The sequence below is a fragment of the Syngnathus acus genome, chromosome 19 (assembly GCF_901709675.1).
Source record: "Syngnathus acus chromosome 19, fSynAcu1.2, whole genome shotgun sequence".
Classification (NCBI taxonomy): Eukaryota; Metazoa; Chordata; class Actinopteri; order Syngnathiformes; family Syngnathidae; genus Syngnathus; species Syngnathus acus.
Window position 1 is genome coordinate 4,246,108 of NC_051103.1, and position 27,564 is coordinate 4,273,671.

Consider the following 27,564-nt stretch of genomic DNA (forward strand, 5'->3'; position numbering starts at 1 on the left):
TTGGCTCTTTGATTGTTGTACTTCCGGTTTAGACGTTTTTTTATTACTCTCTTTAAATTAACCTTTATTGAACAGTCGAACAGAAACAAACGGAAATACCAAAAACAAAACAAAACTGTCAAACGCCTTCATCTAAAAAACAAACATTCAAGGCATTAAAATGGGATGCAACTTCAAAGTTTTGAGTGCTTTCTCGTTTCTAGCAGCAGATAGTGAAAGTAAATAAGCTATTTAGATGCTATAAACGTTTACACAGTACTAATTATATAATAAATATAATATTAACGATTCTAGAAATATTTTAGGAAAACAATATGTTCTCAGGGGCATGCCGTTGTACAGATAAAACAAATACTCCAGATAAAAAAAAAAGTCTTCTCACTACTGCAAAATTACAACATAATTTATTCAAATTTAGTAGAGTTGTTTACAAACAAGATTTGATGTTATAGTCTAAAAAAAAGTGAGCGATGAAAGCAGCCTGAAACAGCAATTATGCGGACACCAGTTTGAGACACAGAGGTGTTCAATGAGAAGACATACAGGGATATCTTAATAGAACTTTCTAAAAAGAAATTATGTGCAAAGACAATGATATGACAAAGTATATTTATACACTTAATTACAAAAGGGAATGACATTTTAAAGGTTAAATTAAAAATAATGATGAGAAATCTTTTTTTTTTTTTTCCCCCCATTTTTATTTTACAATGCAACTATTGCATTACACTGATGCTGCCGTGATACCCTGGAACACTGACAGTTTGTAGTGTGGTCAAAGAGTCTTTGTGCTCATTCCATCAGTCCAGGAAGAATATGTTGTTGAATTGTGTCGCACAAAGCCTCTTCACCTCCTCTGCAGAAGAGAAAAACATATTTATAGAATGGACTGGAGGTTGGTATGACATAAGTTTGCCACACACATACCGTTGACTTCAATGAGGTTGGCATTCTTCTGATTTAAGATCACGTACAGTTCTCGCTGGTCAGACTTTTTACCAACAACCCAGTAGTCTGTCATGGCTTTGACTATGATCTCTTCATCTTCATCAACTCTGGAAGACGCATAAAAAATACAAAACATGATTTTCAGAACCTCCTCCTGAGATTGTCGATGTACTTTGGTTTACCTGGCAAAGTCGCAGTTGATGTCCCCGAGGATTTTCATGAGGTCAGGATGAACCGACGTGAGACAGACACTGGCCGTCTTCCTCATGTGTATCGTGCTTTTCTCTGCCAGGTTCATGTGGTTGAAGTAGATGAACTTAAACTGAGGCTCCTTCTCTGGCCTGCACAGAAGGCGGCATTGCAGAAGCAAGACAACAAAACAAGCACGACACGCATTCTGTGCAGCATGATCCTTTTATAAACGCCTAATCAGATTTGTGACTTCCCTTAAGAATGTCCTTTCATGCTAAAGGATGAATTCTGCGAGTTAGTTCTGCCAAGCAGTTATAAAGTAGAACTAACCCTGATATCCTGCGGTTGATGGTGAATTGTTCGCATATATCCGACGCCAGCAAAGTGAGCTGCGGCCCCACCAAGCCATCCAACTGCTCACAAAACTCCCTCGTCATCTCCACAGAGGCTGCGTCGAAAGAAAGTGTTGAAGAAAAGTAGCTTTCGAACATAAACTGCACTCTTAGATGCTTACCGTTGACCATAAAACAGGCGGCAGCGCTCATCGCCTGAAAGAGAGCAGGTCAAACCCAGAAACAAGGTCACACAGGTTTGAAATGACATTGATGTGCTGCATACTCATTATTTTAAAATGCAAGTCTAATCCTGAAAAATCCATATCCTCAGTTAAGGCTGCGGCATATTTCGCACCCATTTCATCCGCTCGCACGCTGAAAGGCTTTTAGGAACATTCCTTTCATGCAGTCAAACTGGGTGTAGGGGGAATAATCCATTCTTTAATGCATTTGGAATCAATTACGCATTTCAGTCATCAATTAGTGGGAACAATGTTGCTATTGCTTATACTAATTATATCGGCCTTGAGGGATTGCCAACACTAAGTGAGGTTTAGCTGCACTATATTCACAACGTGTTACCTTATACACAATCAGATGAAGCTCCTCGTGGCCATCCTCTGCGCTGACAAATATTTTGGGAAAACGGAATTTGGCTTCAGGGTCTTTAAGGTTGGGTGGTCCTGTCAAAAACCTGGAGAGGACATTGTGTGTAAGTATATTTGATGAACATCTTGGGTTGAACACAAAATTTACTCAACCATGGTTTCGGGACTCACCTCCCATAATGCAACAAATTGCCTGCAACCTCCGGCCTCAGAGGAGAGTCCCTGCCAGCCAACTATGCGGGGATAGATGGAATCAAATGAGGGGGAAATTGTGCAAATATATACTGACAACATCCTCAGCACCTTACCTCTGGCTCGGAGTGCCTGGGGAACAACGAGGTGGTCAGGTACTTGTACAGGATCCTCATGTCATCTTGTTCCAGGCCGCTCCTGCACATACAAAGCCATTTCAACACCTGAAGAAGTATCAGAGCGAGCCGAGCCGACGCATCCGTCCTGTTACCAGATGAGCTGGTCGTTATATAGGAAGGCTGTGTATTTGATGAGGCTGAGACTCTCCTCCACCCGGTTGACGAAGGATTGGATCTTCAGGTAGGACATCTTGTCCAGCGGGAAGAAACTGATGCCTCCAAATACGTCCAGGAGGTCACAGGACTGCAGGTGGAGCGTCTGCAGGTACTGAAGATGCAGAAACGGGACGAGTCGGTGATTAATTGATGTGCTGATATGTCACTTTAAAAATGTGCTCACAGGGTAGGAAACAAAATGTAGAAATGCAAACAATTAAGGAAGCACTGGATATGGTTTTACCCTGTAGAAGAACTTTTCAAGCTTCTGAGTTAGCAGCTCCACTCCGCCAGCATCCATTGCTCTATTAAAGGTACCGTTGAAAAGCTGCAGCATAAGGGATGACATCATACGTTGGTTATAAAAATATATATATATATATATATATATATATTTTGAGACGGGGTGGCTTGTTACCTTATACATACTGTAGCACTGCTTTACCACTGCTCCATAGACCGTGTCCTTGGGGGAGTAAGGGAAGCATGGTTAACAACTCAAAGCTGATATATTAAAAAAAAAAAAAAAAAAAAAAGCACTTACAAGTATTTCCTCTTCCTGATACTCTATCGTGGGAGGTTTTCCATCTTTGTTTAGTTTTTCAATCATTGGATTTCGAACCACCTGAGCAAAAAAAAAAAAAAATGTACGCAAAAACAAATGGGCTTTGGAAACAAAATTGATCCAGTAATTATATGTTAAATAGGTGAAAAGCTTGAATTCTTACCATGACCATCCAAAAATTCTCCTCAGGCTCAAAGAAAAATTGACGGTTCTTTTGCGTGTGCAGGGATTTTGCTGGTTTTGTTGGGCAGAATGTTCTAGATAAAAAAAAAAAACATTCGTTGCTATCACACTTCTATACATCACTATTACAATATTTCCTGTTAGGGTTTACAGATTATTTTGAATGTATGATTATGTTGGAATGTAGACTAGAATTATTAACTTTGTTTAAACCTTTTACCTTTCCTTGACTCTGAAAAGTTTAACCATTCAGTTGTTGAAACTTTCCAAATGGTGTGGAAACATTCTTGCTTAGTTAGTCATATAAAATGCTCCACTAGTTTGTGTTTCCACAACCTTGTAAAACATCGAGCTGGGACCCTCCGCACTGATTAACCAGTTGCTGAGGTGACCACCAAACATGTCCAATGTCACCCCTACCCTGCTTTCTCTCAATAAATACTCTCTTGCAAAAATCCAAAATCAGACCTCATTCGATCATCACTGTTCGCACAGCGACGAATGACTCTCCACTTTCAAGTGCTCAAAAAGGGCATACTGTCTCCCGTGTGGTTCTTGCAAAAATAACATTAACTCTAACATTTCCCTTTTAAGATGACTACCTCGTGAACTGGACAATAGCTTCACAAAGGCCCACATTTCGGATCTTCTCATTCTTCTCCACGTCGCTGGGATGATAAAACAGGATCTTTTTCTCTTCCTAATATGGTAAAAACATCACCTTATATCAGTCATTTTCAGAACAGAGGTAAAACTACAGTAATGGGACCAATTCAGACACAAATTGAAAATCACCTCTCCTTCCCGTGGTCCAAATGTGGGATTATAAACAAAGAAATTGAGTAGAGATGCTGTGAACTGTTTCTCTTGCATTCCTGAGGCCATTCTGGGGCTACAAGACAAAAAAGAGAAAATAGGTAGCTGGACATAAGCTCATATTGTCACTTTATGGAGTAAATGAATCTGTTTTTACCTTATCATCAGCATCAGTGTCACGTTTGTCTGGATTTACTTTGCACGAATAATTCTGTTGCTAGCATGCCGTTTGCCTGCAGAAGTGAAACAAGCAGTGGGGAATTGAATTTTGACAGGATTTCCTGATAATTAACATGTACATGTAATGTTGAATTAATCTCGTTGGATTTTTTTCATTGATATATCAGTGGCTTTAACACCGTTTTTAATTGTGTTCCTGTTATTATAAATCCACTCGGCAAATAAAAAGTGCAACGAATAGAACATTCCAAATAAATAAATCCTAGGACGTTTAGCAAGTTAGCTTAGCTTAGTTAGCAAGATTTTCGGTGTGCTGACATCCAACGCGTAAAAACAACAACCAAAAACAAAACCGTTCATAAAAAAGTAAAATCCTCACCTTACAGTGCATAAATCAAAGGGTTCGTATGCACGCCGTTGTGTTGCACCAGTAGGAAAATGGAATTTAACTAGAGGAGAGACGATGCACATCGTCTACTTCCTGCTTTTGACAGCTGAGTGTCACGTTTAAAACCAACCGGAAGGAAAACAAGGCATTTGTGCTGGCCTTGTTTTCCACCCGGTCAGTTTTAGACGTGACAACAACAATAATAACAACAACACCAACACCAACAACAACAACAACAATAACAACAACTACTACTACTGCTACTACTACTACTACTACTACTACTAATAATAATAATAATAATAATAATAATAATTTATGTTCATTATTATGGTGGTGGAGCATTCAGCAAAATTATTGACGGTATCTGTGACATTTCTATATTATTTAGGATTTTCTAATATCTATAAATATTTTCCCCACAGAGAATACCAAAGTATTGGTGTGAGACTAACATTTGTTTGCAAAAACAAAACCCACACACACTCTTTTCTAATAAACATATTAAGCAATTAAAAGGGTTAAAATGCTAGTTTGGTGCTAGTGAGAAGCAACTTGTACTTCTACTAAAGATACATTGAGACATTAGAAGAGTAATTTTGGAAAACTAATGTTGCAAGGCGCTTGACTATCCATTGCTACAAACTATTTGATAAAACAGAGAGCCCACACATTTCATTTCTTTCATTGTCACAGGTTTGAAGGACAAACTTTAATAGTTATTGTCGATTAATGAGTGCTAGGAAGGAAATTAAGCATCTAATAGTTACTGAAATACAAGCCAATGAAAACAAAACCACAAAAAAATCAATGGAAATGGGTGCAAACTGATCCACATGCAAGACTCAGGACAGAACCATCATCTGGAATTCTAAACAGAAACAAAACATCATGAATAGAACATCTGAAAATACATCACTCAATGCATACACATGTATAATAATCCACTCAAAATAAAATCTGTATATTTTATTTATCAGAACAGACAAAACTGTACTGTGGAATTTGTCCAGCATCATAAATAATTGAAAAGCTTTAGTTAAACTTGAGTGCGTCAGGGTAGCAACTTGCAGGAAAAGTGCCTGAATGCCTGTTTAGCTGCATGAAATCAGATACTAACCCTCTGCTCCGATCCTTCCATCGCTGTCGTCATCCGCCGCCAAGATGAAGCTTTTGGTTTCAGCCTCAGTCAGCGTTCTTGCTCCCGGGACAAACCGCTGCAGGAAAAACCTAACACGAATGTCAATCAAGATGTGTTGTGTTAATAATTCAAACACAGCAAATCACAAAGACACACTATTTTACCACATCCCAACATAGCAAAAGGTGAATTATGTAACACCAAAAACATAACACTTAAACATGTATAATCCACACGGATTACAAAGGGATGGCTTTAATACAGCTGTGTGAGTTATTAGGTAGGCCCTAATCTCTCTGTCATGCACACTGTTCCATTTTACTATATCTTGAAATCAACAAATACAACATAAAAGATGTCCCCACTTCAGCTCCGATTCCTCCAGGTAGCCGCTGTTGTCCTCATCGAGGATTTGGAAGACATTCTGGATCTCCTGGGGCGTCTTGGAGGAGAGGCCACATAGTCCAAAGAACTTCTTGTGGCAGAATGAGTCTGGAGCTGTAGAAAGAAACAAACATCATAAACAGAATTAATTTTTTTTTTTTTTTTTTTTACAATGGATGCCACTGCTAAGAGCTTTGCCCTTTTGACTGTGTTTTTTTTATGTATAGCAAAGTCATGCAACCACCAAAAGGGACAGGATGATTGAAAAGCTTTTGCAATCATGGAGGTGGAGATAAGATGGTACTGTAGTGCACAAAAGTGAAATTAATGCAGCCAGAGAAAAGATTAGTAACCTTGTCTTTTGTTAGAGGTTACGGCAATCGCAGATTGATCTGTTTTATATTATAGTTTGTGGTCTGTGTGTCACCTTGACAGTCTTTCACAGCGTTTTCAATGTCTTCACCCGACAAGATGGAAGTGAGGGACATGCTGATTCTGCGGAGTGAAAAGAAAAACCCTGCAAATGAGACATTTCTCATCTTTCCCTCATTATTGACATTTATGCCAACCGTGTTAGTTAGCAAGCAAGTTGTGAAACTTTAATTATTTCAATTCACTTAAATTTATTACATTTTTATTTCTAACAAACTGCCTGGTAAAAAAAAAAAGCAAATGCTGCAAAGATTATAAAGCTAATTTAAATATATTCAAGATTGTGGGTGTTATTTACAGAGGCGGACAACTGCATTGCATCATCCAATATTCGTCTCCTAAATAAAGAAACCAAAATCTGAGTAAACCCTTCACCTCTGATCGAGCGCAGTGTGCAGCCTACTCCTACACGCTATAAAGTCTTCTTTAAAGTTTTCAGTTAGAGCCTCCAAATATGGCATATTAGTGCATATGAGGCAAATTCCATGTCCCCCAAATATGCAACTCACCTCTGTGGACTTGGTGTCCTCTCAGGTCCAAAACAAAAGCAGATAACAGTCTTTGTGGTGGCAGCCTCACTTTTATAGACTCTGCTTGAATTTCCACCCTGGGATCAGATGTTCCTCCCAGCTCGTGTTGCTCTACCTGCCCGATAAACTTTTTATAGCTCTGCTCACTCTTCCTTTCAGCTAAAACGCATACTGATTTTTTTCATCCAATCAAATTTTCCGAGCCCTCTCTTTCTATGCTCTCGCTCTCTCTTCCAGCCTCCCTCCCTCCCTCGCTCGCTCCGCATGTGCATATTGGAGATTATACACATATCACATTTAAGCAAAGTGCTTTAATCTACTGTATATCAGGGCTTGATGTTTAAAATGTCAGTGGATGAGGTTAAAAAGTTAAATATGTCAATATGTTATTATATTGTATTTAGACACCTGAATTAAAAGGTGGAGGGGCCTTATGCGGGCCCTTCTTGTTCTTTAGGCTTTTTCACAGTAAGCCGCTAAAGCAGGATAAAATGAGAGCAGCACAAATGCATGATGTATACATCCCTATGGATCATGTGAGATGCTTTTCCAGCTCACGACATAAAAAAACAATCCAATCGGGTGAGCAATCACGAGTGGACATGCATTCTGATCAGCTGTTGCTTCAAGTCTGTAAAGGAAAAAAAAAAATAGAGCGCACGATAATAAATAAAATTGGGAACAATTCCACGAGTGCAGTACAAATTAAATGACACATGGTTACCGTGACGACCAGCTACTTTCTCACTGATGGGTTTCCTCTGCAAAGGCAGCAGCGTCATCTCTGGTGATTTCAGTCAGCATTTCTGTCAAACGCAGCACAGGTAGGGTGTTTTTTTTTTTTTTTTTTAATAATGAGAAGCAAGGGAATAAAGGTCATTATTTCTCCCTGTTTCTTCTTCTGGGGTTTGGTGTGTCAGCATTGCTAGTACTGTGCCACTATTGTGTGTTCATTTAATTAGTGTTATTGATATTTAGTAGCAGAAACTATTGCTACGATTAAATCAATAGGCCTTCAACAACTTCGGAAAAGCAAGTGAGAGCTACAGCGCCACCTTGTGATAACAAATTCCAAAATTAATCAGCATTTAAATTGGGTACACTTGCATTGTCAATACAAGTGTGGGATCAAAATAAAATAGGTACAAAATCAGTATGTAGTTTGCAAACATTAGACATATTTGAACACAAATGGTGCGGCAACACTTGTGAACAGACAATGTAACAATACTACAATAGTGCGTTTTTGGACATGCACAACGTCTCAGAAATAAGCAACAAAAGACTAACTTGATGAAATAAAAACCAGGGTCAGCTGTGGTACTGAAAAAGCACCTTTATTGTTGTTCTCATCGTCCGTCCATTTGCCATTCAAGTGCACCAGCACTGATGTCACAGTAAGCAAAGGTCACAGTACAACGATGACGTCAGAAGTATTTGAGAGAGAGAGAGAAAGAAAGGAAGACACAAACGCACACCACACAGTCAGCTACATTCATTGTGGGCAGCACAACCAACAGGAGGCGGAGCGGCTTGATTTGGCTTCAGAGCTCAATGGCCAAATGTATAAAAAAAAAAATGGAGTTGAAGGGAGAAAGTGAGAGAGAAGAAGAGAATATCTGGGCTCAAGTTGTTCCTTAAGAGTAGTCAAGTAAGATGTTGGTCAGCTTGTTGGTTTAGGACTGGACCATAACAGAAAACTCTGCAGAGAATGAGAATATAATACACATGATTAAATAGTGCATATCATTACAAATAAATGAATAAATAAATAAATATTTTTTAAAAAAGTCTCTCCTAAAGTAGTTGGGGACACAACGTGACACATGTTCTTACCTTGAACTCCGATCTTGCCATCGCCATCAGTGTCACCAGCCTGGAGAAACGCCTTGGTCTCTTTGTCAGTCAGCGCTCTGGCACTAGCAGAGAAATTCTGCAGGAAGAGCCTGCACCGGGACCACAGAAAAACAGACTTTCTCAACATTTTTAGTTCTGCTTCATGTTAATATTTACATGCTGTCAAAAAAGTCTCCTTATTGGCTCCATGATTGTTTAAAAAAAGTCTACAGACCCCTTTATTATAATGTAATGTAATGTAATATAATATAATATAATATAATATAATATAATATAATATAATATAATATAATATAATATAATATAATATAATATAATATAATACGTATAGCCATGTTGCGCACTGGACAGGCACTGGACTGAAAAAAAACATGTGGAATTGATGGTGGAAGCATGTTTTGCATTGTACTGTCGCCCTCTCGTGGTCAAAGTCTGAAGCACATGCTTAAACCATTATAATGTAATACAATACAATGAAATAAAGTAAAATAAATTAAAACCACTGAATTATAAAATAAATAATTATGAATATAATAAAATATAATATAATAAAGTATAGTAAATTATACTATTATTATATTATATATAAACCGTGACTGAGAAAAAAACGTGGAATAGATGGTGGAAGCATGTTTTGCATTGTACTGTCGCCCTCTCGTGGTTAAAGTCTGAAGCACATGCTTAAACCACTATAATGTAATACAATAAAATGAAATATATTAAAATAAATTAAAATAACTAAATTATAAAATAAATAATTATGAATATAATATAATATATATTTTGCTATATATTACTATATCGTATTATATTATATTCATAATTATTTATTTTTTATTGTAGTTATTTCTTTTACTTTATTTCATTGTATTGTATTACATTATAATGGTTTAAGCATGTGCTTTAGACTTTGACCACGAGAGGGCGACAGTACAACGCAAAACATGCTTCCACCATCAATTCCACATTTTCTTTTCAGTCACGGTTTATATATAATATATTATTATATTTTACTATATTTTACTCCATTTTATTTTATTAAATTCATAATTATTCATTTTTTTAATGTAGTTATTTTAATTTATTTTGCTTTATTTCGTTGTATTGTACAACATTATAATGGTTTAAGCATGTGCTTCGGACTTTAACCACGAGAGGGCGACAGTACAATGCAAAACATGCTTCCACCATCAATTCCACATGTTTTTTTTCGGTCCATTGCCTTACGTGTATGTGTATTTTTGCCCCGCAGAGAGCCATGGCTCTTAAGAAAGTCAGCGCTATTTATTATATTTATAGCAATAGTTATAGGTATATTGTTATAGACTTATAGTTATAGAGTTATGGAGTTATGGCGTTGTCCTCGCGTTCAGATTCATACTAAAATCGACATGACATAATAATGAATAAAATACTGCATTCTGTAAGTCAAACATGCATGCCATAATTATCTGCATGTCAGGCCATTCAACACCCAGCCGTTCAAATCCTCTCAGATGTTGCACGGTGCTGACATCATTCTCATTCCAGACATCCAATCTACACACAAGGTTCTGAGAAGATGAAATCTAAGCTGAAAGAGGGGTGGTAGCGGTTTGGATGGGGTCTTGGAGGGGGCGTCACCTACTTGAGCTCCTCCTCCTCGATGAAGCCGCTCTTGTCCTGGTCAATGACCTCAAAAGCCTTCTTGATGTTTTCAGCGGACTTGCCGGCCAGCCCGACCTTAGCGAAGAACACCTTGTGGTTGAAGGAGTCGGCAGCTGGCAGGAGACATGTAGGCATGATGGACATTCTCACATATCATTCGCTTTCTGACTGCTTGACAAAGAGGAAAAAGTGCGGGTGTAACACCGTGAAGGCCGATTTATTTTTGTCTATAAGCGTATTTAATGAAGTGTCAATAAATGTTATTGCATATCACAAGTCAATTCAATGTGTGACTCTGACTACCATGAAATTTTTACCTTGGCAAGCAGCAAGGGCTGCAGTGATGTCAGAGTCACTCAGAATTCCGGCGAATGCCATCTTTAACTATAAAAAGGGCAAAAGATGGACATGTCAAAATCTACCTGGATTCCACTCATTTAAAACAGAAAAGTTAGCCGGCCCAAAAAAAATTAAAAAGTCCTGTGGTCGATTCCATAACTCCCAGACTTCCATTGCGTGAAGTTGAAGACCTTAAGCCCAGAAAGAGTGAAACTCACCTTGTGGTTGGATCTCAAAAGACTCGAGAGGATTCACTGAGAAGAATCTGTTCACTGCAGTGGGGCCCGGCGGCGATATTGCATCAACTTATATACCTGCACTGGGCCGAAACATGATGCATAGGCCAAGTAATAGACACGCTTCGCAGCATGGTCGAAGCAGACGCTAAAAATGTGTCAAGTAGACGCAGCTGTTCTATTTATATGTACATTAAATGAAGATGCTTAAAATGGTAGGCCCACGTGGCGTGCAAAGGGTCCATGTTGAAAAGTGGTCGGTATCACGCCGGGCTAATTATACACGCTGCTGATTGGGGTGAAACCCGCGCTCGAGAGCAGAAAGACAGACACGAAGGCCAACTCGGTTTGGCGCGAGGCCATCGGGTCGACATATTTGACAGCTGGGTGGGTTTGTTTGGTATCGCAGCAACCGGTTCCCTCTAAGTCGGGGTTTGTCCACAACTTGCTCTTCGGAGCTTACTAATTTGACACATGATTAAATAAATGATGGATGGACGAGAGAAAATCAAGTAATAACGAATGAATAATTTCAACCGCTGATTTGCTGTTTAATATGATATTTAATTCTGTCAAGTTCTTATTGCTTGAATCAACTTACAATGTCAATTTAAAATGTGTCACGGTCAAGCGAGGTCAGTCACCTCGGACGACGCGGGGCCTCGGAGACTGTAACTATTCCTGCACCTACTTCAATATCCGTGTTGCATTACAAATATCCTAACAGCAGCATTTAAAGCCCATTAAAAGCAAGCAACGTCTTAGCCATCCATTCTAAACATCATCTTGACCGGATTCAAAAAGGGCCGTAAATAACCCGAGATCTGTCAAGAAACACGGACGCTGAAATGAAACAGAATAAAACTTTACAACTTATATTCATTCCGTAATTTGATACCGAAGTGGATGTTTCGCCGCCATCTACTTACGCTCGTCTGCTTGCGAGTGTAAAAGTTTTAAATAAATGCGCCTCACTTACACAAGTCCAGGAAATGTGCTGGCACAGAACGGCGGTGCCGCTGGCCAGTTCATTTTGAAACATTTTGAGGCTGGGCCAGAATTCAGGGTTCCCTTGTCAAACTGCCAGATTGTTAACTCTCACCTGCACACCACACCGATTACTGTCAATCATAAATACGACTATGATGACTACTACTAGAATCATAAATCTTTTTTTTTTTTATTGCAAAACGTTTTTTTACTGAAGCTTATAAAATGACAAAGACTTCATTTTTTTTAGGGTGTGTGTCTTTATTTATAGAACCAGTATGAGGAATAACATTACAGTTAAGATTCATTTAAACACTTGGAATGTTTTTCTACTCAAGCTCTTGTGTCTGTGGCTAATTTAGAACATCCACCCTGAGATTATTACCATACAATAAATCATAGAGACATCAAGTCAGGCTGCTCTTATGAAGACTTGACCAGTGCGGAAAACTCTGAAATACAAAACAAAGAGGGAAAATAAATCATCTTACTATAACAAGTAAATTCAGTTTTTGCGAAGATTATTTCGAGCACACTTCTATAATATTTAACATAGAACTGGCATCACTCTCTCAAAATTGTAAAAATGAATTAATACTTCAAATACCTTCCCATCCAATCTTGCCATCACCGTCAGAGTCGCCTTCTAGCAGGAAGCCTCTGGTCTCAGCAGCAGTCAACGTCCTGGCTCCTTTGGAGAAGTTCTGCAAGAAGAGTCTAATGGAGACATGATCAATTCCACACTCAAAGAGAAGAAAACAAACTAAAGGTGGAAAATGAATTCTGAACTCAACTGTAACTCATCCTGCTCTATGAAGCCACTTTTGTCCTGGTCCAAGATGTTAAAGACCTTCTCTATCTCGGTTGGAGTCTTTTTTGATAAACCCACGACTTTGAAAAACATCTTTGGGTTAAAGGAATCCTTTGCTGGAAGAAGAAAAAGAAGAAAAACACAAATATTTAAGATTCAAACCTTATCCTAACACCTCCAGGCGTCCGAAAAATAGCTCATACCTTTACACGCGTTAATCGCTGAGGTAATGTCCGAGACAGCGAGAACATCAGTGATGGCCATACCGACGGAGTTAGTTGTGGTTGAGGTGGAAGCCACAGCGGTTTGACGGCAACGTGGTAAAAGAAACAAGGCAGTGGAGTGAATAAGCTTTCACCCCCAGCACCGAGTGTCAGAAACCACCAGCGTCCTTCTGTCCGCTGTCACCTGCAGCTGACCACTTAAGACGTTATCAACGTATGGCCCGCTGAAGCATCGCGAAAGACGTCAGAGCAGAGGTGGGAGGTCATAAGTACATCTTAAGTCACAAAACCTGTTCTCTAATTGGGCTTCATTCTTTGAAAAAAAATCATATTTCAGTTTGGTGCAAATGTTGTGATGCTAATATTTCCTTGCTAGCTTACTCGCTGGCTCCTTGCCATCCTCTTAATCATCCATGCGGCAGTTCCACAAGTTGTAAACATCCTGTTATTATCTATCGTGGTCAGGCTGAGCTCCATGGAGATGTCTTCTCCATTACCTCATGCTACATTTAGCATGTGGAATCACAGTTTTACATTCTTTTGATATTTAGCTTTAGCAAACAACTGGTTAGCATGTTTGTCTGAAGTTGATGTCTCTACATGCACCTTGCAATTATACTGATTGAACTATAAGACTGATTTGAAGTTGTGTTTGTAAAGACACATTAGTGACAATTTGTTCCACATCTAATGCGCGAAGGAATACTAGAGCGAATCGGATTTTACGACGTTACCACCACGTGAGTGCTTCTGGCTCAGCCACGCGGTGACGCGAGCCCCGTTTCCTCAGGATGGGCCTACGGTGAGACCCGCGAGAAGCGGTGCAACGACAAAAACATCCTCTGCCCCCCTCCCTCGCACATCTGCACCCCCCCAACCTTGGCCTTGTGCCTTTCCTTACTCCCGTGGCTTGTTTTCAGGAAGACCTGGTTTCCTGTGTGATGGATGAAATGGGGGATGGGACAGAGGTAGAGACAGATGGCTGGCAATTGCACTTTTGGTTCTGTGCGTGTAAGAAGTGATCAGAAAGAGTTTGTGGTTGCACAGTATTTAGATGTAGCTGGATTGGAAGAGGAAGCTAAATAGGAAGAGGTCATTTTGGGACTCGGGAGTCAAAACACAGGTATGAATACTTTATTATATTTAATAAAATACAAAATCAACTATTTGACTAATATGGTGATTTATTGTGTAAAATGGATTATTTTATTAATATAATAGTAATGCATTGCCTTTTTTAATTTAGTTTGCAATGAATGTAATGTTAATTATTACATCTCCAGGGTTATATAGTACATATATAGTATCCTGTGTACCTCATCACGTTTAGGATTAGCCACTGAAATGTATACTGTGTGTGTGTGTGTGTGTGTGTGTTGTTCATCACAATATTGAAAAAAACAGAAGTATTGTCTTGATAATCTGAAAGGTGTGATAAAAATCAAGAAAGGCACAAATACTTTTTCATTGCTAATAAAATGTATAACACTGCGGGTCATAATTTCTCTTCCTGAATTTCCCTGCAGGCAGTCGAACTGAAACCAAATCCGGTGTGACATATGGACACAAGGCGCTGTCGAGCGATATCAAATTTTAAGCAACTGAGAGGGGAGCAATCCATCACGAGTCCCCATGTGAAAATAGAATGTGAAACACAACGGGAACAAGCCGTATCATGTCGAAGCAGGAATGGCGTACTTGTTGCTAAGAGACCAGCTGTCATTGTGAATTTATTGCTTTCATTGCAGGATCTTTTCCTTTCTTGCTAACTTCTGACAACAACATCCTGATGCTGTTTGGGTGTGGCAAGCAGAACTCCAGCATCAGTGATTTTGTTGCCAGAGGGAGGACACCATCAGCCAAGTTTATTTCAATAAAAATTTTGACGCCAATATTTTCCCTTTTTACGAATATAAATAAGACATGTTAAGGACACAAGTTATTTATTCACATACTCATAGAGGCACTTGACACAAGTTGTGGAATGTACCCGTCAAACAGCACACCATTTAAATAAAAATGTACATTTTTTAATTTGTAAACATACTAGCGTTGCTCACGCCAAGCACCGGAACATTGCTAAAGTACAAAAACAGCGCCACATTAAAAACTACATGTTGCTAAAATGACTTCACCATGTGTACAAGAACTCGTCTCAATGTACATTATTACCAATGAAAAACGTGTACAGTCAACCCCCAGTTTAAGCAGATACAAATTTGAAATATAGAGATATCATATTTAAAAAACGCTAATATTATTTCGCAATTCTCACATGCTTTCACGTTTAAACTTAACACTCTTTTTAAACAACAGATATAGCAGGGGAACACTGTATCTACACATGTTGGAGTTTATTCTTATTATTAAAAAAATATATAAAAATAAAAGAACTTCCATTTTTTTTCATTTATTGAATAATTTTAGTTAATAAAAGAAAAAAACTCACAAAATGTGCATGTTTTTCATTGGAAGGCAACAATAAATAAATAACAATAAATAAGGGCTCAGTCCAAATGTTATCTTTGGTGCTTTATAATTAGAGTCCCTCCATTCAATATCAATAAAGTAAGTTTGTTTTTCAATTGATATAATTACCGGTACGCAGTGTAAGGCAAAAGCTAAATAAGGCGTATAATTATCAATAAGGCTGCAGTGGGGCTACTCGGAATGAAGTTTGAATGTGAACGCTACAATTCATTTTGAAATGCTTTTCAGACGTTCAAACATTAGAGGGCAAGTTTGATGCCATTTTTTTTTTTTTTTGGTGGAATGTTACAAAAAGGCTGAAAGAAAAAAAAAATCCTTTCGGTACCTTTATTGTCTTTGTTTTAGCCAGTCCCGTTGTGAGGGGTGAGGCTCTCCCAGGGGCAGATGATCTCCTTGGCCCCCAAGGCTCGGTTCTCGTCGTCTTCGTCCTCGGATTCGATGGGGTAGATCCGACACTCCGGGGGGATGTCTACCTTCAGCTGGAAAAAGCTGACAGACAGGGATTAATATTAAGACGTTTTTTTAAAATCATCATTTTGTGACACATCTTTACACTCACTTGCCAATCCTCCTGGGCGGGGCTTGGCTGGAGGAATCCGGACTAATTGGCCGGATTCGTCCGCTGGCCCCGGCGACCGATTGGCACTTGGGCGAAAGGCTGGTGAAGATGGAGGAGGGTCCGCCGCCCACGCCGCAACCCCGCCTCAATAGCCGCCGCAGCGAAAGTACCACTCTCGACTTGCAGGTGGGGTCTCGCGCCGCATCACCGTCCCGCTCCGCCTCACCCCCTGCTTCTCCCTCGCCGAGGGAGGATGAGGCGTTGGCGGTGGGGGAGTCCATGAGGCCGGAGTATACAGTCAGGTGGGGCACTGGGGTGGTGAAGCGGCATAGCTGCGGGATCAAACACAAAAAGAAATTACAACATGGCTGCAAACAGCAGGGCTATTTCACAATGACAGTAGGATAGGACACGGAACTTACATGAAACATGTTATAGGTGTGGGTGGTACATATGTCAAGGTACAAATGAATGGATAAACAATAAATCAGTTTGATTTTTGCTTACGTTTCTCCATCATTAGACTCTTCAGTTGACAATGCGACTTAATGAGGATGGTCATCATCGGCGAGATGGACATCGGTGGCGGAGGAATGACGGGACAGACAGATGAAGTGCTGCTGGATGTTTTATTATAGTCACCGTGACATGCATGCAGACAGTACAAATTGTACGTGGAATCATGGATGGGGGAGGGGGGGGACACAAACAAAACCGAACCAACGTTTGCTTTATATGCCAATTTTCAAAAAGCGATACATTGTGGGGCTAAGATAAAATTATTGTCTTAAATTGTGTATTTTATCAAATATTTTGCTTTCAATAAAATATGTATTAGCATTTTTATTTTTTTAGATATATTTATTAGTAATTTGGTCGATTTAAATATGGAGGAAAAGGTGATTTATATGTTGTGGGCAATCATAATACTGATAACAATACACTAATTAACATATTTGCAAAACTGCTCAAAATGATGAATGTGATCTGGAACCTGACACACAGCATTTTCATTTCTGCCTGCTGAGTTTGCTCATGACCTGCGTAATGTCCACGGGCGCGTTGGCAGCCATCTTGGCGCGCTGCTCCAGCTCCTGCTGCCGGAGGATGATGGGACTGAGGCTGGGCCGCCGGTTCTTGGCGTTCTGCTCCAACTGGGTGTCCCTGGGAGAGCATCAGTAATATTTTAAAAAAGGCTCCGGAGAGATATTGAGTCCAAAAGTTGGTCACTTACGTGAACTTGTGCTCCTCAGGGCAAATGGCCTTCTTCAACGTGTCCTTGAACACCTGAGACTTCATGTAACGGCCATACGAATCCTGCAATTCCACACTCAGCGATGAATTCCATGAAAGGAAAACGCCGGCAAAGTCCTAACTCACCTTCTTCATGAGCATGTAGATGTGAGTCTGGGCGGCGTCCAGCACGTATCTGTGCGGATGCTTCAAGCCGTTCACCGTGATCTCCATCGTCTTCCCGTCGATGTTGATCCACCTTGGTGCACCGCGGGCCAGGAAAGTCCTTGGATCAGAAGAAATAGAAGAAGAAATAATCCACAAAGTAGATAAAGATTTGCACGAGTAATTGATTTACTTATATATCTGCTCGGCCTTCTCCCGCATGGTCGCCGCCGTGCCCCACTTTAAATCCTCGCAGCCTTCCCAGAATGCCAAGTTTTCACCTGTAACCCAGCGAGCATTTTGTATTTCAAAATGCCTTCCGTAATCATCATCGTCTACAATCATACCGCTGAACTCTTTCTTCAAAAAGCGCCTGAAGTCGTCGCGCCCTCGAGGGTCCAAGAGCAGCTCGCCGAAGCTGAACGTCCAGCGCTCGACACGCATCTTGGTTGGCGTTTCCACACTACAGTGAAAAGAGAAATAAATTCAAAGTCATCGAGCGGGATTTTGTTCTTACTTGGGCATGTTCAAGGTCCAGTATGTGACGTCGTCTGTGTGCCAGGGGTTGCTGGGAAGACATTTGGAGAGGAACGGGTCGTGGCTGTTGTAGGTGGCGCTATATTTCACCAATCTGCATAAGAAATAATTTCCAGTAAAAAAAAAAAATCTAATCGCTGCCTTGCTCAAGAGAAATCGACAATATGGATGACAAACATACGCGCCAATGGACACCGATGACTTGACTCTGGGCCTCATGATGGACTGCTGGGTGAAGATCATCTGCAAAGAGGAAGAGGATATATGACAAAATATAAGTTAAGAGGAGTTATCCATTTCAACAAAACCAGATGTGGGACTCTTACAATTCTCTCATAGTAGTCGGGCGTTTTCACCTTCGAATAGGGAAAAAAAAAAAAGAAAGTATGATGAAAGAGATAGAAGAAAAAAAAACGTGTGAAAGATGATCACTTTAGAAGAAAGAGCAGCGAGAAAGGCCTGCAGGAGACAGAAAAGAAAACCATGCTTAGTATGAAAAAAAAAAAAAAGAAGTATTATGGATTTAAAGCAAACTGAAAGAAATCACATCCACTCACCTGTTACCTCATCTGCGTTTGGATCGATATGCCGATCGAGTCCGTAGTCCATGGCGCTCACGGTGCCAGGCTGCACACACACACACACACACACAAAAAACATTTACTGGTAATTAATAAGACAAACCTAACGCGTGAACTTGACAACAAGTTGTCACACGAGGCTGGAATGGAAGCCATGTAATTCTCCTATGCGATGTGAAATATTAATCGAGCGTGACCTTTTGGCGCTGATGGCAATGCAATATCGCGGGTAGAGATAATGAGATACCCCGGGAAGAATGGAGGCGCAATTTATTTCTAGTCGGCATGTGTATGTACGTAGAAGTGTGTGCATTTGTCTCACCGGGGGTCTGTGGACCACCCAGTAGGCCCTCTCCTGACAGTCAAACACCACACGGTCCGGTTTCTTCCTCTCCTTGGCAGCCCTAAGGTTACACAACATTTTTTTTTTTTTTTTTAAATTGTATTTATGCATTCACTTCACACTGCAGGACTAAATATGGTTCGTGTTCAGTTCCTACCTGTATTGTTCCTTCGCCTGCATCACAATGAAGTCCCACTTGTGATTCATCCACTTGTGAAGGCGATTGTACTGCTCCTGAGGACCCCCGGAGATGACAACACAACCGTAAGGACCTCCAACAGCAAAAGCTGCAGTCGTGTTTTTATTCCCTGACCTGCTCGTGCATCTCCAGGATTCCCTTCTTGCGGATGTTCCTCTTGGCCAAGTAGATTGCTGCAGCACAGTATTAAAGCATGCAGTGTACCGTTGGGTGATGTGCAGAAAATTGATCACGCACTCACCGTAATCTGTGTCCTCCACAGGCCACTGCTGGGCAGGCCAGAAATATGGCGTCTGAAATGAAAAGTGTGTTTGTGTAGATGAAAATGAAATCTAGCTATTGAATCAATGCACAAGAATGACAAGCTATAAATCATGTATTTGCTAATTCGACGCTAAAACTCAATTTTAGAGCTGTTACTTCACATGAGGATAAATTCTGCCCTCTAGTGGACAAGCATTAAATTGTTCTGCCTGTCACTATTGGCATTAGATGAACAAAGATAAAATTTGATTAAATTAGCTTTGTACCAATTTAGTTCAATCATAATTCCCCATGGTGATCACTGGTGAAGATAATCATAATTTAGTTGCATTACCTGAAAGCGATAAAGCGACGCGTCGGGTTTGAGCAGCAAACGTTTGTGGTCCTGCAGCGGGTACACGAAACCCAGCGCCACAAGCATGGAACCCAAACTCCTGGCCTCTGACCACAGCGATACAGAGAGATACAAATTGACCTTGTTGTGTCAACTTTTAATGTATTTAACTCACCTCTCGAGTCGATTTGGAATCTGTCCGCCAGCCACGCAACCATATCTTCGCCTAGAGATCATATATGCAAATGATATGATTTTTGACTGACAGTGTGTGCATGAGTGTAAATGCCAGACCCCCCTCTGACACGCAGTAGGAGAGAAGTATGAAGTGGAAGATGTATTTTCTTCCTCTCGACTCGCCTCCTCTGCCCATATGTGTATTCCTTTGCTTACGTCTTCGATCATTATTTCATTTTCCTCCTCCGACTTTTTCCCTCACTTTGACGAGTCCGCGGAGTTGTCATGGCGACAAAATCTGCAGCTCTCGACTTTGAGGCAGCGTGTCTCGGCTGATATCCGTTGATTACACAATCACTCAGCATCAAGTGAGTACTGCTGATCAGTTTGCGAGTGTGTACGTGCGCTCACCAGTAATAGCGTGCGGTATGGTGGTGATGACCAGTCGCTGCGGCTGAGACTTCACCCCCGATTTGGGATCCTGCATCTCCAGCAGTACCTTTTCCGCCTGCGGGGGGGGGGGGAGGAAGAGGTTACCGTGACAACCCATGTTGGGGATGGTGGTTGGATGGGTTGCTTTGACAACAGATTGCGAGGGCAGCTGTGGGCTGAATAACTTCTAGGTTATTTTAATGACAGAACTTTAATAATGCAATTAAAAAACATTCCGGGTAAAATAAAATAATTAAAAAAAAATGTTATGTTCATGCTTTCAATCTAAACTGGATTTTCATCTCAATGTTGTGTAGGAATAGATCATCAATGATATTTCGAACAACTTTTTAGCACTACAGTTCAAATATTACAGGAAAAACAAAAGTGTAAATAAAGATGCCCACGCCTTCCTCCTCACACGTGACGTAGGTGAGATGAGTCAAGCTCCAGTAGCTGGATTAACTTCTTTCTGCATGGGGGCTGCATCACTGACAATGATCCTGTCTTAATACCTATTAAACTACATGACCTTATTAGAATGACGAGGTGAAGTTTAGTAAGTAGGAGATGACATTCTGATAACATGTCATGCATTTCTAATCATGTTTATTGATTTACACTTATAATTGAAGCCATGCAAACAGCATCACGGGAGCTAGTCAAACTAAATATTGTATATTGCACAATTATTATTATTTTTTACCAAGACAATACATGTTTTGTTTTCTATACCCATGGATATACTATTGAGGATCCTGTGATTTGTATGAGATGAGCAGAATATTACCTTTTTAAGACACGCCATCCTTGGCCGATATCTCTGTCCGTGATCCCGCAGAGTGTTTCTAATTGTCATGATTCCTGGTGATAATGTCCACTTACCACATACAGACACACACACGCACTCAATGCAACTGCGAGCTGTCGTGTAGGGATGCTGGCTGGATGGGGACTTGGGATAATCAATACCGGTGGTGCCTTCCCGTGCTCCCAACGAGCTCGGAAATGGTTTGATTTGGATATAGCGGGCAAATTGACGATATTGCAGTGATGGATTACTACATTTGCAACAAAATACACGTGCGTTTTTAAAATAGGTTAAGGCGCTATTAAATTCCTTCGATTGTAAACGGTAACCGTTTATAACAGCAATGCTCAATTCCGTTGTGTTTGAACGCACCATAACTAAAAACTAAGAGGAATCGACCAATGAGGAGACGGCATTTTTCGACCACAGAATAATTACACAACTGCCCACTTGAGGGCGGTGTTGCATTATCAAGAGTTTAAAGTTTAATTTTATGAGTGTCCCAGTTTTTAATAATAAAAACTAAATGCAATTTTTCGTCACTTATTAGTTTAAATGCGTCGTGATTTTTTTGAAACACCCAAAACCTCCGTTTGAGCTTGCATGGGGTTCTCCTCATTGCAAGCGTTATATGGATAAACTACTCAATATAAAAACTTCTTTTTCGTGGACGTCTGAGCGAAGATAAGATATGTCAGCTTTTTAAAGAACTAATCTCGCCGTGTCCGCGCACACCGCAGACAGCCGACCAAACAAGTCTACTTCCTGAGTGCAGGGAAGGGGCTTGGTCCCGTGCCTCTTTACGCCGCCGCGTACAGCGCAGCCAAATTAGCATCGATGAGGCTCTCGCGAACATGGCGGATTTCCTGCCGTCGCGCTCCGTGCTTAAAGTTTGCCTTCCCGTGTGTCTACTCAACAGCGGCGAGGTGGAGCAGGTCCGCCGCTCCAAGGAGATCGACCGGCGGCTCTCCCGAGAGAAAACCTATGTCAAGCGCCTGGTAAAGATACTGCTGCTCGGTGCGGGCGAGAGCGGCAAGTCGACGTTCCTCAAACAAATGCGGATCATCCACGGCCAGGACTTCGATCAAACCGCCCGCGAGGACTTCCGTGCAACCATTTATAGCAACGTTATTAAAGGTGAAATTTAACTTTTTTTTTAAAAAAGCATTGAAATTGCGCTTTTGGGACGCGTGAATGCAAGGCGAGGCTCGCTTTTTGTTGGTTAATAATGGCCGGGAAAAGTTTGCAGAGAGGCACATAAACAGTCCTCGACACACCCTGCAAGAGAGCCCCCTTCTGCCTGTTTAAACCTGTTTACAAGCATACATGATCGATTTGTATCGCCGTTTAATTTTAATCTTACTTTTTAAAAGTGAGGTAATTAGCTATAGTGGGATTTCTTCCTCAACAAATAGCTCAAATGGGATAGAATTGAGGTGTTTCTGTATGGCCACTTTCTCATGGAAAGTAAGATTAAGGTCGACCTGCAATAAACTAGGAGTCACCACAGAAGTGTCATAAATTCGATCATAGTCATGCTAGTATGATTCTGAATTCATGTATTGAATTTATTCCCAACATTAGTTAGATTGGTGCTTTAGGCGTGTGACCTTGGCAGCAGTACATTGACATAATCCAGTGTTTCCCGACCGTTGTTAAACCGCAGACACATTTTGCATGATACAAATCTCACATTTGCCAAATGTAAATTAGGTCAGGTTAATTGCACTGTGGCGGAACAACTTTTAAATGTTTCTCTCGTTCACTGTTGTTGGTATAGCTAGATGAGCAAATTTGTAGTGCATGTAGCTGACATGGCTTCTAAATGTAAGGTTGGTGAAATGGTATCGATTTTGTAGTATCAGAGCATTTTTAACAGTTGAGTACAGAAGTACAGTACCGGTAAAAGATTCCAATAGTGTTACCAGTGCGTGGAACCGCTTAGTCTCACGAGGGGTGCGGGCGTGCTGGAGCCTGTCCCAGCTGTCTCAGGGTGGTAGGCACGGTACACCCTGAACTGGTCGCCAACCGGTCGCAGGGCAGCATCCCTATGAATAAAGTATAATTAAGTACACCTATACTAAATAGCAACAGTAAAAATATATCGCTACTACTCATTATGAATAAATGATGTATTATTTTGTCGTTAATATCAGATTATTTTGTATTTAATGAATCTGCTAATCCTCGCCAGGCATACGTGTGCTGGTGGACGCCCGTGAGAAACTGCACATCCCATGGGGGAACCCGAGCAACCAGCAGCTCGGCGACAAGCTGATGGCGTTCGACACGCGTTCGGCCAAGATGGCGCGCGGGCTGCTGGAGACGTCGGTTTTCCTGCAGTACCTGCCCGCCATCAAAGCCCTGTGGGCCGACACCGGCATCCAGCATGCCTACGACCGCCGTCGCGAGTTTCAATTGGTAAGTCGAAATACATCAACTAATTGTAAGTGAACCTTCCTCGCAGTTGACTGTTAAGTGGATAGCCATGTGACTCAGTCAACTTCCTGTTTACACCTTCCGCCCTCTCGTAAGATGCTGACATTTTGCCCAGATGTTTACTATAAATTATCGCCAGGGATCGAAAGATAGTCCTTTGCGACATCTTGACACTTCCTCATGTCACTTTCTCATGAAAATGTACTTTTTCTAAATAGGTTTGTTTGAGTTGCACAAGGCTGCTGCAGCGGGTTCTCAATGGTGTTTTGTTAATGCCCGGCCACAGACACAAGTGTGATTGGAGCTGGAATGTTGATCTGTCGTTAAACTGCTTTATACTTACAAACAGGGGGTCTTAGCTTGCCCACTTAGTGTTTACTTGAGCACTCACATTCTTACATAAAAAAATATTGCATGCTATATATACATATATTTAATTTATTCTGAGGTCTTATAAAAAGAAATAAATTATAATGCCAGTTGCAAATATTGAAGTCATTCAAGTGAGGTTCCCAGGGTGGACTGGAGGGACAGCAGAATTAATTTTAGCATGTCGAATGTATACAAAAGGCAGGCTCAAAGGGGGCGTAGTTAAATCAGGTCCTACAAGTTTGCTACTTAAACAGGCCAACGGTAAGACCGGATGTTTGAAGGCGCCTTTGAATTAGGACATCCTTAGAGGTGGATTAATGATTTCGTCACCCTTAATAGGATGGCGCACATATATATTTCATTTGTGAGTTTCAATTGGTATATTCTGGACGAAATGTCAGATATGGGTTTTATATATGCAAGGAAGTGTGTGTGTGTGAGTGTGTGGGCAATGACATATATAGATATACAATCATGTTCTAGTTTTGCTTTCACAGCACACGGAAAAATCTTCTGTTTTTGTCTCGCTTCTCCTTTTTTTATTCCCTCTCTCGCCCTGTCTGACTGATTTGTCGACAATTTTTGAAACGTCACCCTGCGCCTGTCCTTCATGTTGAACGTCCTTTCCCTCTCTCACAGTCAGGTTTTAAACTTAAAATTTAAGGTTAGGTGCTCCTTTGCTCTGAGGTAAAAAAAAAATAAAAGTCTGGAGCCCTGTACACGCCCACACAATACAGACACAGGTTATTCTCGTCCGATTGGTTTTTGAAACGTTTGGCAATTGTCACCAGGATATCGAGAAATTATCATAAAATGCATGCAAAGGTTGTTCCAGTGAGATGTGGTAGCATAACTAAAAGCCCTTGAGAGACACCAGGAAAAACGATAAGGAAAATCACTACGCACACACACGCGCGTGCTGATAAAGGAATGCATGTGAGTCTCTCCGGCTTCGTGTCCGGACTTGCATTAATTGCCCCTTCAACAGAAGCTAGCACAGTTCCACATATGCTAGTGTCTCCATTTTTGTGTCTTGTCCAACTGCATCATCCACATGTATGTAATGAGTGTGCTTGTATCTTGCAGGGCGAGTCCGTCAAGTATTTCTTAGATAATCTGGATAAGCTTGGCGAGCCAGTAAGTTTTTTTTTTTTTTTTTTTTTTTTTTTTTTTAAGTAATTACTATTACTTTGAAGTAAAATCATTATGTCTTTGCGTGTGCCAGAATTACCTGCCGAGTCAGCAGGACATCCTGCTGGCAAGAAAGCCCACCAAGGGAGTCCACGAGTACGACTTTGAGCTAAAGAACGTCCCCTTCAAGATGGTGGATGTGGGCGGCCAGCGGTCCGAGCGACGGCGCTGGTTTGAATGTTTCGACTCTGTCACCTCCATCCTCTTCCTCGTATCTTCCTCCGAGTACGACCAGGTAAGGAAGGGACTTTTTTTTTTTTTTTTTCTTCTTCTCTCCAGATCTCACTAGGGTAGATAGCAAATGAAGACATTATGAATTGGCTCACAGGTTCTGATGGAGGACCGCCAGACCAACCGGCTGTGTGAGTCGCTCAACATCTTCGAGACCATCGTCAACAACCGCGTGTTCGCCAACGTCTCCATCATCCTCTTCCTCAACAAAACGGACCTGCTGGAGGAGAAGGTGAAGAGCGTGCCTCTCAAGGACTACTTCTCCGACTACAACGGGCCGGAGCACAGTCTGCCCGACGTGCAGGCCTTCTTGGTGGAGCGCTTTCGAGCCAAGCGACGTGACGCCACCCAGAAGCCGCTTTACCACCACTTCACCACCGCCATCAACACGGAGAACATCCGACTGGTGTTCCGGGATGTCAAGGACACGATTCTTCATGACAACCTCAAGCAGCTCATGCTCCAATGACCCTTGTGTGTGACCTTTAAAGGGGGACTCTAGAAGAATCATCCGGTAGAACGCATCGGCTGCTTTTGTAAGTTAGTCGTGGATTGGTAGTTCGCGGCGTGGGGCCGACCCGACCCTAATGAGACGTCTTTTGGCTAGGTTAGAACGTTTCACACGGGGGGGGGGATCAAGAGGACGCTCGAAGGTATCAGCTGCGTCGGTTAGTCTGCGTTTTTTTTTTTTTTTTTTGGGTCCGAGCACTGAATTCAGGCAAGTAACTCAATCAGTTGTTGCACTACCCCACCCCAAGGTCCCGTGTTACTTTCTGAATAGATGAACAGCAGTCCGTTTCTCCCGAATCTTCCCGGTCTTGATCTTCTCGCCCATAAGTCTGCGAGGAAAAAACTGACTGAACCTGATGCCTTGACAGGGACCAAATTATTGTTTAAAATTCTGCATTTGTGCCTGCAGTGATTCCCAGCTGGTGTGCCTTAAGAGATCAGGTGCTATGCAGAAAATTATCCAGTTTCAAAAATTATTTATAAAATAACATTCTGTGTTCATTTATCTATGCCAGGTGAAATAATTCAATGCTCTTACAGTCGATGGCAGCAGATGCATAATAAACCAGTGTATCCGCTTTTTGTCACATTTGTTTGGCTTGTTATGTGATGTTTGACAATGGCTCAATAAAGATGGGGGAACACTCAGTCAATTTGCAGTGTTACCTGACCTTTATTGAGCTAATGCACATATATTACATTGGAAAAATCTCACATCGTACCAAACAAATTTGATCAAAAGGAATGGGCTCTCTTTTAAAATGTTCTGTTACTTGTGTATACCACAAGATGGTGGAAAAGCATAACTTTCTTTTATCAAACAGGGCTATGGCCTCTTTAATTTAGTTCCTTGGCACCAAGATGGTACCAAAATGATATATTACTTATCAACAAATATACAGCTTTCTATTACTAGCTAATTCAGTAGTGTGTTGCCAAATAACAGACACGAGCTGACACTTCTCTCAGGGTTGATTTAAAATTCAGTAAATAATTTCCATTAAAGCTCCATACTGTTTCTATTCTTTGCTGAACACCACTAATGTCTTTGAGCTTCCCAGTTGCCCCCCCCCCTTAAAAGACAAGCTTTTCGTTGTACATAGCCCAATCATTTTTGTTGTAAATACCTAGTTTTATCTTCTTGTATGTAAATGGTTCTAGAAACGTTTTTGTTTTAAATCACTGCGTTTTCCCAATTGTTTTTTTCTTTCTTGTCGGTTTCTGACACTTGTTTTCTGCCATCTTTTGTTGGAAATTAATTGCCCTGTGTCAACTCTCATGCCACTCTAACGTTTATCAATAAAACACTTTTCTAAAGAAATGTTACAATATTTGGTTGCACATTTTTCTCATTGAGTTCGCC

At 40.9% G+C, this 27,564-nt stretch overlaps 7 protein-coding genes and 1 long non-coding RNA gene across 9 annotated transcripts; 2 read left to right on the forward strand and 6 right to left on the reverse strand.

Moving 5' to 3' along the window:
• Positions 1-382: 382 nt before the first annotated feature.
• ccz1 (CCZ1 homolog, vacuolar protein trafficking and biogenesis associated) lies at positions 383-4,879 on the reverse strand. The gene is made up of 17 exons (XM_037277866.1): positions 4,734-4,879; positions 4,332-4,407; positions 4,154-4,250; positions 3,961-4,058; positions 3,339-3,432; positions 3,155-3,235; positions 3,029-3,076; positions 2,855-2,938; positions 2,547-2,722; positions 2,392-2,473; positions 2,255-2,316; positions 2,058-2,169; positions 1,655-1,688; positions 1,471-1,588; positions 1,131-1,289; positions 928-1,055; positions 383-856 (listed from the first exon to the last, which is right to left on the reverse strand). Exons 2-17 carry the CDS (start codon positions 4,343-4,345, stop codon positions 801-803), a joined length of 1,443 nt encoding a protein of 480 aa, XP_037133761.1. The 5' UTR covers positions 4,346-4,407; positions 4,734-4,879; the 3' UTR covers positions 383-800.
• A 541-nt stretch (positions 4,880-5,420) lies between these two features.
• Positions 5,421-7,384, reverse strand: pvalb9 (parvalbumin 9). 2 transcript variants are annotated; one of them, XM_037278008.1, is made up of 5 exons: positions 7,279-7,384; positions 6,695-6,762; positions 6,249-6,381; positions 5,863-5,972; positions 5,421-5,613 (listed from the first exon to the last, which is right to left on the reverse strand). In XM_037278008.1, exons 2-5 carry the CDS (start codon positions 6,753-6,755, stop codon positions 5,588-5,590), a joined length of 330 nt encoding a protein of 109 aa, XP_037133903.1. In that variant the 5' UTR covers positions 6,756-6,762; positions 7,279-7,384; the 3' UTR covers positions 5,421-5,587. The 2 variants fall into 2 exon arrangements, with proteins under 2 accessions (XP_037133903.1, XP_037133902.1); XM_037278007.1 differs by having other exon boundaries at positions 7,209-7,379.
• Positions 7,385-8,547: 1,163 nt separating this feature from the next.
• Positions 8,548-11,439, reverse strand: LOC119138184 (parvalbumin beta 3-like). Its single transcript, XM_037278006.1, has 5 exons — positions 11,291-11,439; positions 11,051-11,117; positions 10,714-10,846; positions 9,066-9,175; positions 8,548-8,931 (listed from the first exon to the last, which is right to left on the reverse strand). Exons 2-5 carry the CDS (start codon positions 11,109-11,111, stop codon positions 8,906-8,908), a joined length of 330 nt encoding a protein of 109 aa, XP_037133901.1. The 5' UTR covers positions 11,112-11,117; positions 11,291-11,439; the 3' UTR covers positions 8,548-8,905.
• Positions 11,440-12,542: 1,103 nt separating this feature from the next.
• LOC119138182 (parvalbumin, thymic-like) lies at positions 12,543-13,506 on the reverse strand. The gene is made up of 4 exons (XM_037278005.1): positions 13,313-13,506; positions 13,093-13,225; positions 12,906-13,015; positions 12,543-12,750 (listed from the first exon to the last, which is right to left on the reverse strand). The coding sequence occupies exons 1-4, from the start codon at positions 13,371-13,373 to the stop codon at positions 12,722-12,724; spliced, it is 333 nt and encodes a 110-aa protein (XP_037133900.1). The 5' UTR covers positions 13,374-13,506; the 3' UTR covers positions 12,543-12,721.
• A 1,753-nt stretch (positions 13,507-15,259) lies between these two features.
• LOC119138179 (regulator of G-protein signaling 9-like) lies at positions 15,260-16,667 on the reverse strand. Its single transcript, XM_037278002.1, has 2 exons — positions 16,383-16,667; positions 15,260-16,312 (listed from the first exon to the last, which is right to left on the reverse strand). The coding sequence occupies exons 1-2, from the start codon at positions 16,661-16,663 to the stop codon at positions 16,165-16,167; spliced, it is 429 nt and encodes a 142-aa protein (XP_037133897.1). The 5' UTR covers positions 16,664-16,667; the 3' UTR covers positions 15,260-16,164.
• A 46-nt stretch (positions 16,668-16,713) lies between these two features.
• LOC119138204 lies at positions 16,714-17,242 on the forward strand. The gene is made up of 2 exons (XR_005101099.1): positions 16,714-16,820; positions 16,906-17,242. It is a non-coding gene; the product is annotated as an uncharacterized LOC119138204 (long non-coding RNA).
• Positions 17,243-21,927, reverse strand: LOC119138089 (regulator of G-protein signaling 9-like). The gene is made up of 17 exons (XM_037277846.1): positions 21,438-21,927; positions 20,627-20,723; positions 20,214-20,264; positions 20,039-20,145; positions 19,682-19,733; positions 19,555-19,613; positions 19,399-19,475; positions 19,221-19,302; positions 18,882-18,944; positions 18,644-18,673; positions 18,499-18,560; positions 18,298-18,411; positions 18,128-18,243; positions 17,974-18,061; positions 17,763-17,901; positions 17,617-17,699; positions 17,243-17,546 (listed from the first exon to the last, which is right to left on the reverse strand). The coding sequence occupies exons 1-17, from the start codon at positions 21,831-21,833 to the stop codon at positions 17,393-17,395; spliced, it is 1,770 nt and encodes a 589-aa protein (XP_037133741.1). The 5' UTR covers positions 21,834-21,927; the 3' UTR covers positions 17,243-17,392.
• Positions 21,928-22,274: 347 nt separating this feature from the next.
• LOC119138127 (guanine nucleotide-binding protein subunit alpha-13-like) lies at positions 22,275-27,532 on the forward strand. Its single transcript, XM_037277908.1, has 5 exons — positions 22,275-22,595; positions 23,653-23,879; positions 25,356-25,406; positions 25,495-25,695; positions 25,789-27,532. Exons 1-5 carry the CDS (start codon positions 22,313-22,315, stop codon positions 26,158-26,160), a joined length of 1,134 nt encoding a protein of 377 aa, XP_037133803.1. The 5' UTR covers positions 22,275-22,312; the 3' UTR covers positions 26,161-27,532.
• Positions 27,533-27,564: the final 32 nt, after the last annotated feature.

Excerpts from the sequence above, each read along its gene's own strand:
- LOC119138182 (XM_037278005.1), bottom strand. The coding sequence starts at position 13,373 with ATGGCCATCACTGATGTTCTCGCTGTCTCGGACATTACCTCAGCGATT. Across the intron at positions 13,226-13,312 it reads AGCGATTAACGCGTGTAAAG|CAAAGGATTCCTTTAACCCA; the intron begins GTATGAGCTATT and ends TTCTTCTTCCAG. Across the intron at positions 12,751-12,905 it reads TGGCAAGATTGGATGGGAAG|AGTTTTCCGCACTGGTCAAG; the intron begins GTATTTGAAGTA and ends TTTGTATTTCAG.
- LOC119138184 (XM_037278006.1), bottom strand. The coding sequence starts at position 11,111 with ATGGCATTCGCCGGAATTCTGAGTGACTCTGACATCACTGCAGCCCTT. Across the intron at positions 10,847-11,050 it reads AGCCCTTGCTGCTTGCCAAG|CTGCCGACTCCTTCAACCAC; the intron begins GTAAAAATTTCA and ends GTCTCCTGCCAG. Across the intron at positions 8,932-9,065 it reads TGGCAAGATCGGAGTTCAAG|AGTTTTCTGTTATGGTCCAG; the intron begins GTAAGAACATGT and ends CATTCTCTGCAG.
- ccz1 (XM_037277866.1), bottom strand. Across the intron at positions 1,056-1,130 it reads ATCAACTGCGACTTTGCCAG|AGTTGATGAAGATGAAGAGA; the intron begins GTAAACCAAAGT and ends TGCGTCTTCCAG. Across the intron at positions 857-927 it reads CAACCTCATTGAAGTCAACG|AGGAGGTGAAGAGGCTTTGT; the intron begins GTATGTGTGTGG and ends TCTCTTCTGCAG.
- LOC119138179 (XM_037278002.1), bottom strand. The coding sequence starts at position 16,663 with ATGGACTCCCCCACCGCCAACGCCTCATCCTCCCTCGGCGAGGGAGAA. Across the intron at positions 16,313-16,382 it reads CCGCCCAGGAGGATTGGCAA|CTTTTTCCAGCTGAAGGTAG; the intron begins GTGAGTGTAAAG and ends CCTGTCTGTCAG.
- LOC119138089 (XM_037277846.1), bottom strand. The coding sequence starts at position 21,833 with ATGGTGCGTTCAAACACAACGGAATTGAGCATTGCTGTTATAAACGGT. Across the intron at positions 20,724-21,437 it reads GGATGGCGTGTCTTAAAAAG|GCGGAAAAGGTACTGCTGGA; the intron begins GTAATATTCTGC and ends CCCCCCCCGCAG. Across the intron at positions 19,734-20,038 it reads CGTCGCTTTATCGCTTTCAG|ACGCCATATTTCTGGCCTGC; the intron begins GTAATGCAACTA and ends TTTTCATTTCAG.
- pvalb9 (XM_037278008.1), bottom strand. The coding sequence starts at position 6,755 with ATGTCCCTCACTTCCATCTTGTCGGGTGAAGACATTGAAAACGCTGTG. Across the intron at positions 6,382-6,694 it reads CGCTGTGAAAGACTGTCAAG|CTCCAGACTCATTCTGCCAC; the intron begins GTGACACACAGA and ends TTCTTTCTACAG. Across the intron at positions 5,614-5,862 it reads TGGAAGGATCGGAGCAGAGG|AATTCCAGATGATGGTTCTG; the intron begins GTTAGTATCTGA and ends GTTTCTGTTTAG.
- LOC119138127 (XM_037277908.1), top strand. The coding sequence starts at position 22,313 with ATGGCGGATTTCCTGCCGTCGCGCTCCGTGCTTAAAGTTTGCCTTCCC. Across the intron at positions 22,596-23,652 it reads TTATAGCAACGTTATTAAAG|GCATACGTGTGCTGGTGGAC; the intron begins GTGAAATTTAAC and ends AATCCTCGCCAG. Across the intron at positions 25,407-25,494 it reads TGGATAAGCTTGGCGAGCCA|AATTACCTGCCGAGTCAGCA; the intron begins GTAAGTTTTTTT and ends TGCGTGTGCCAG.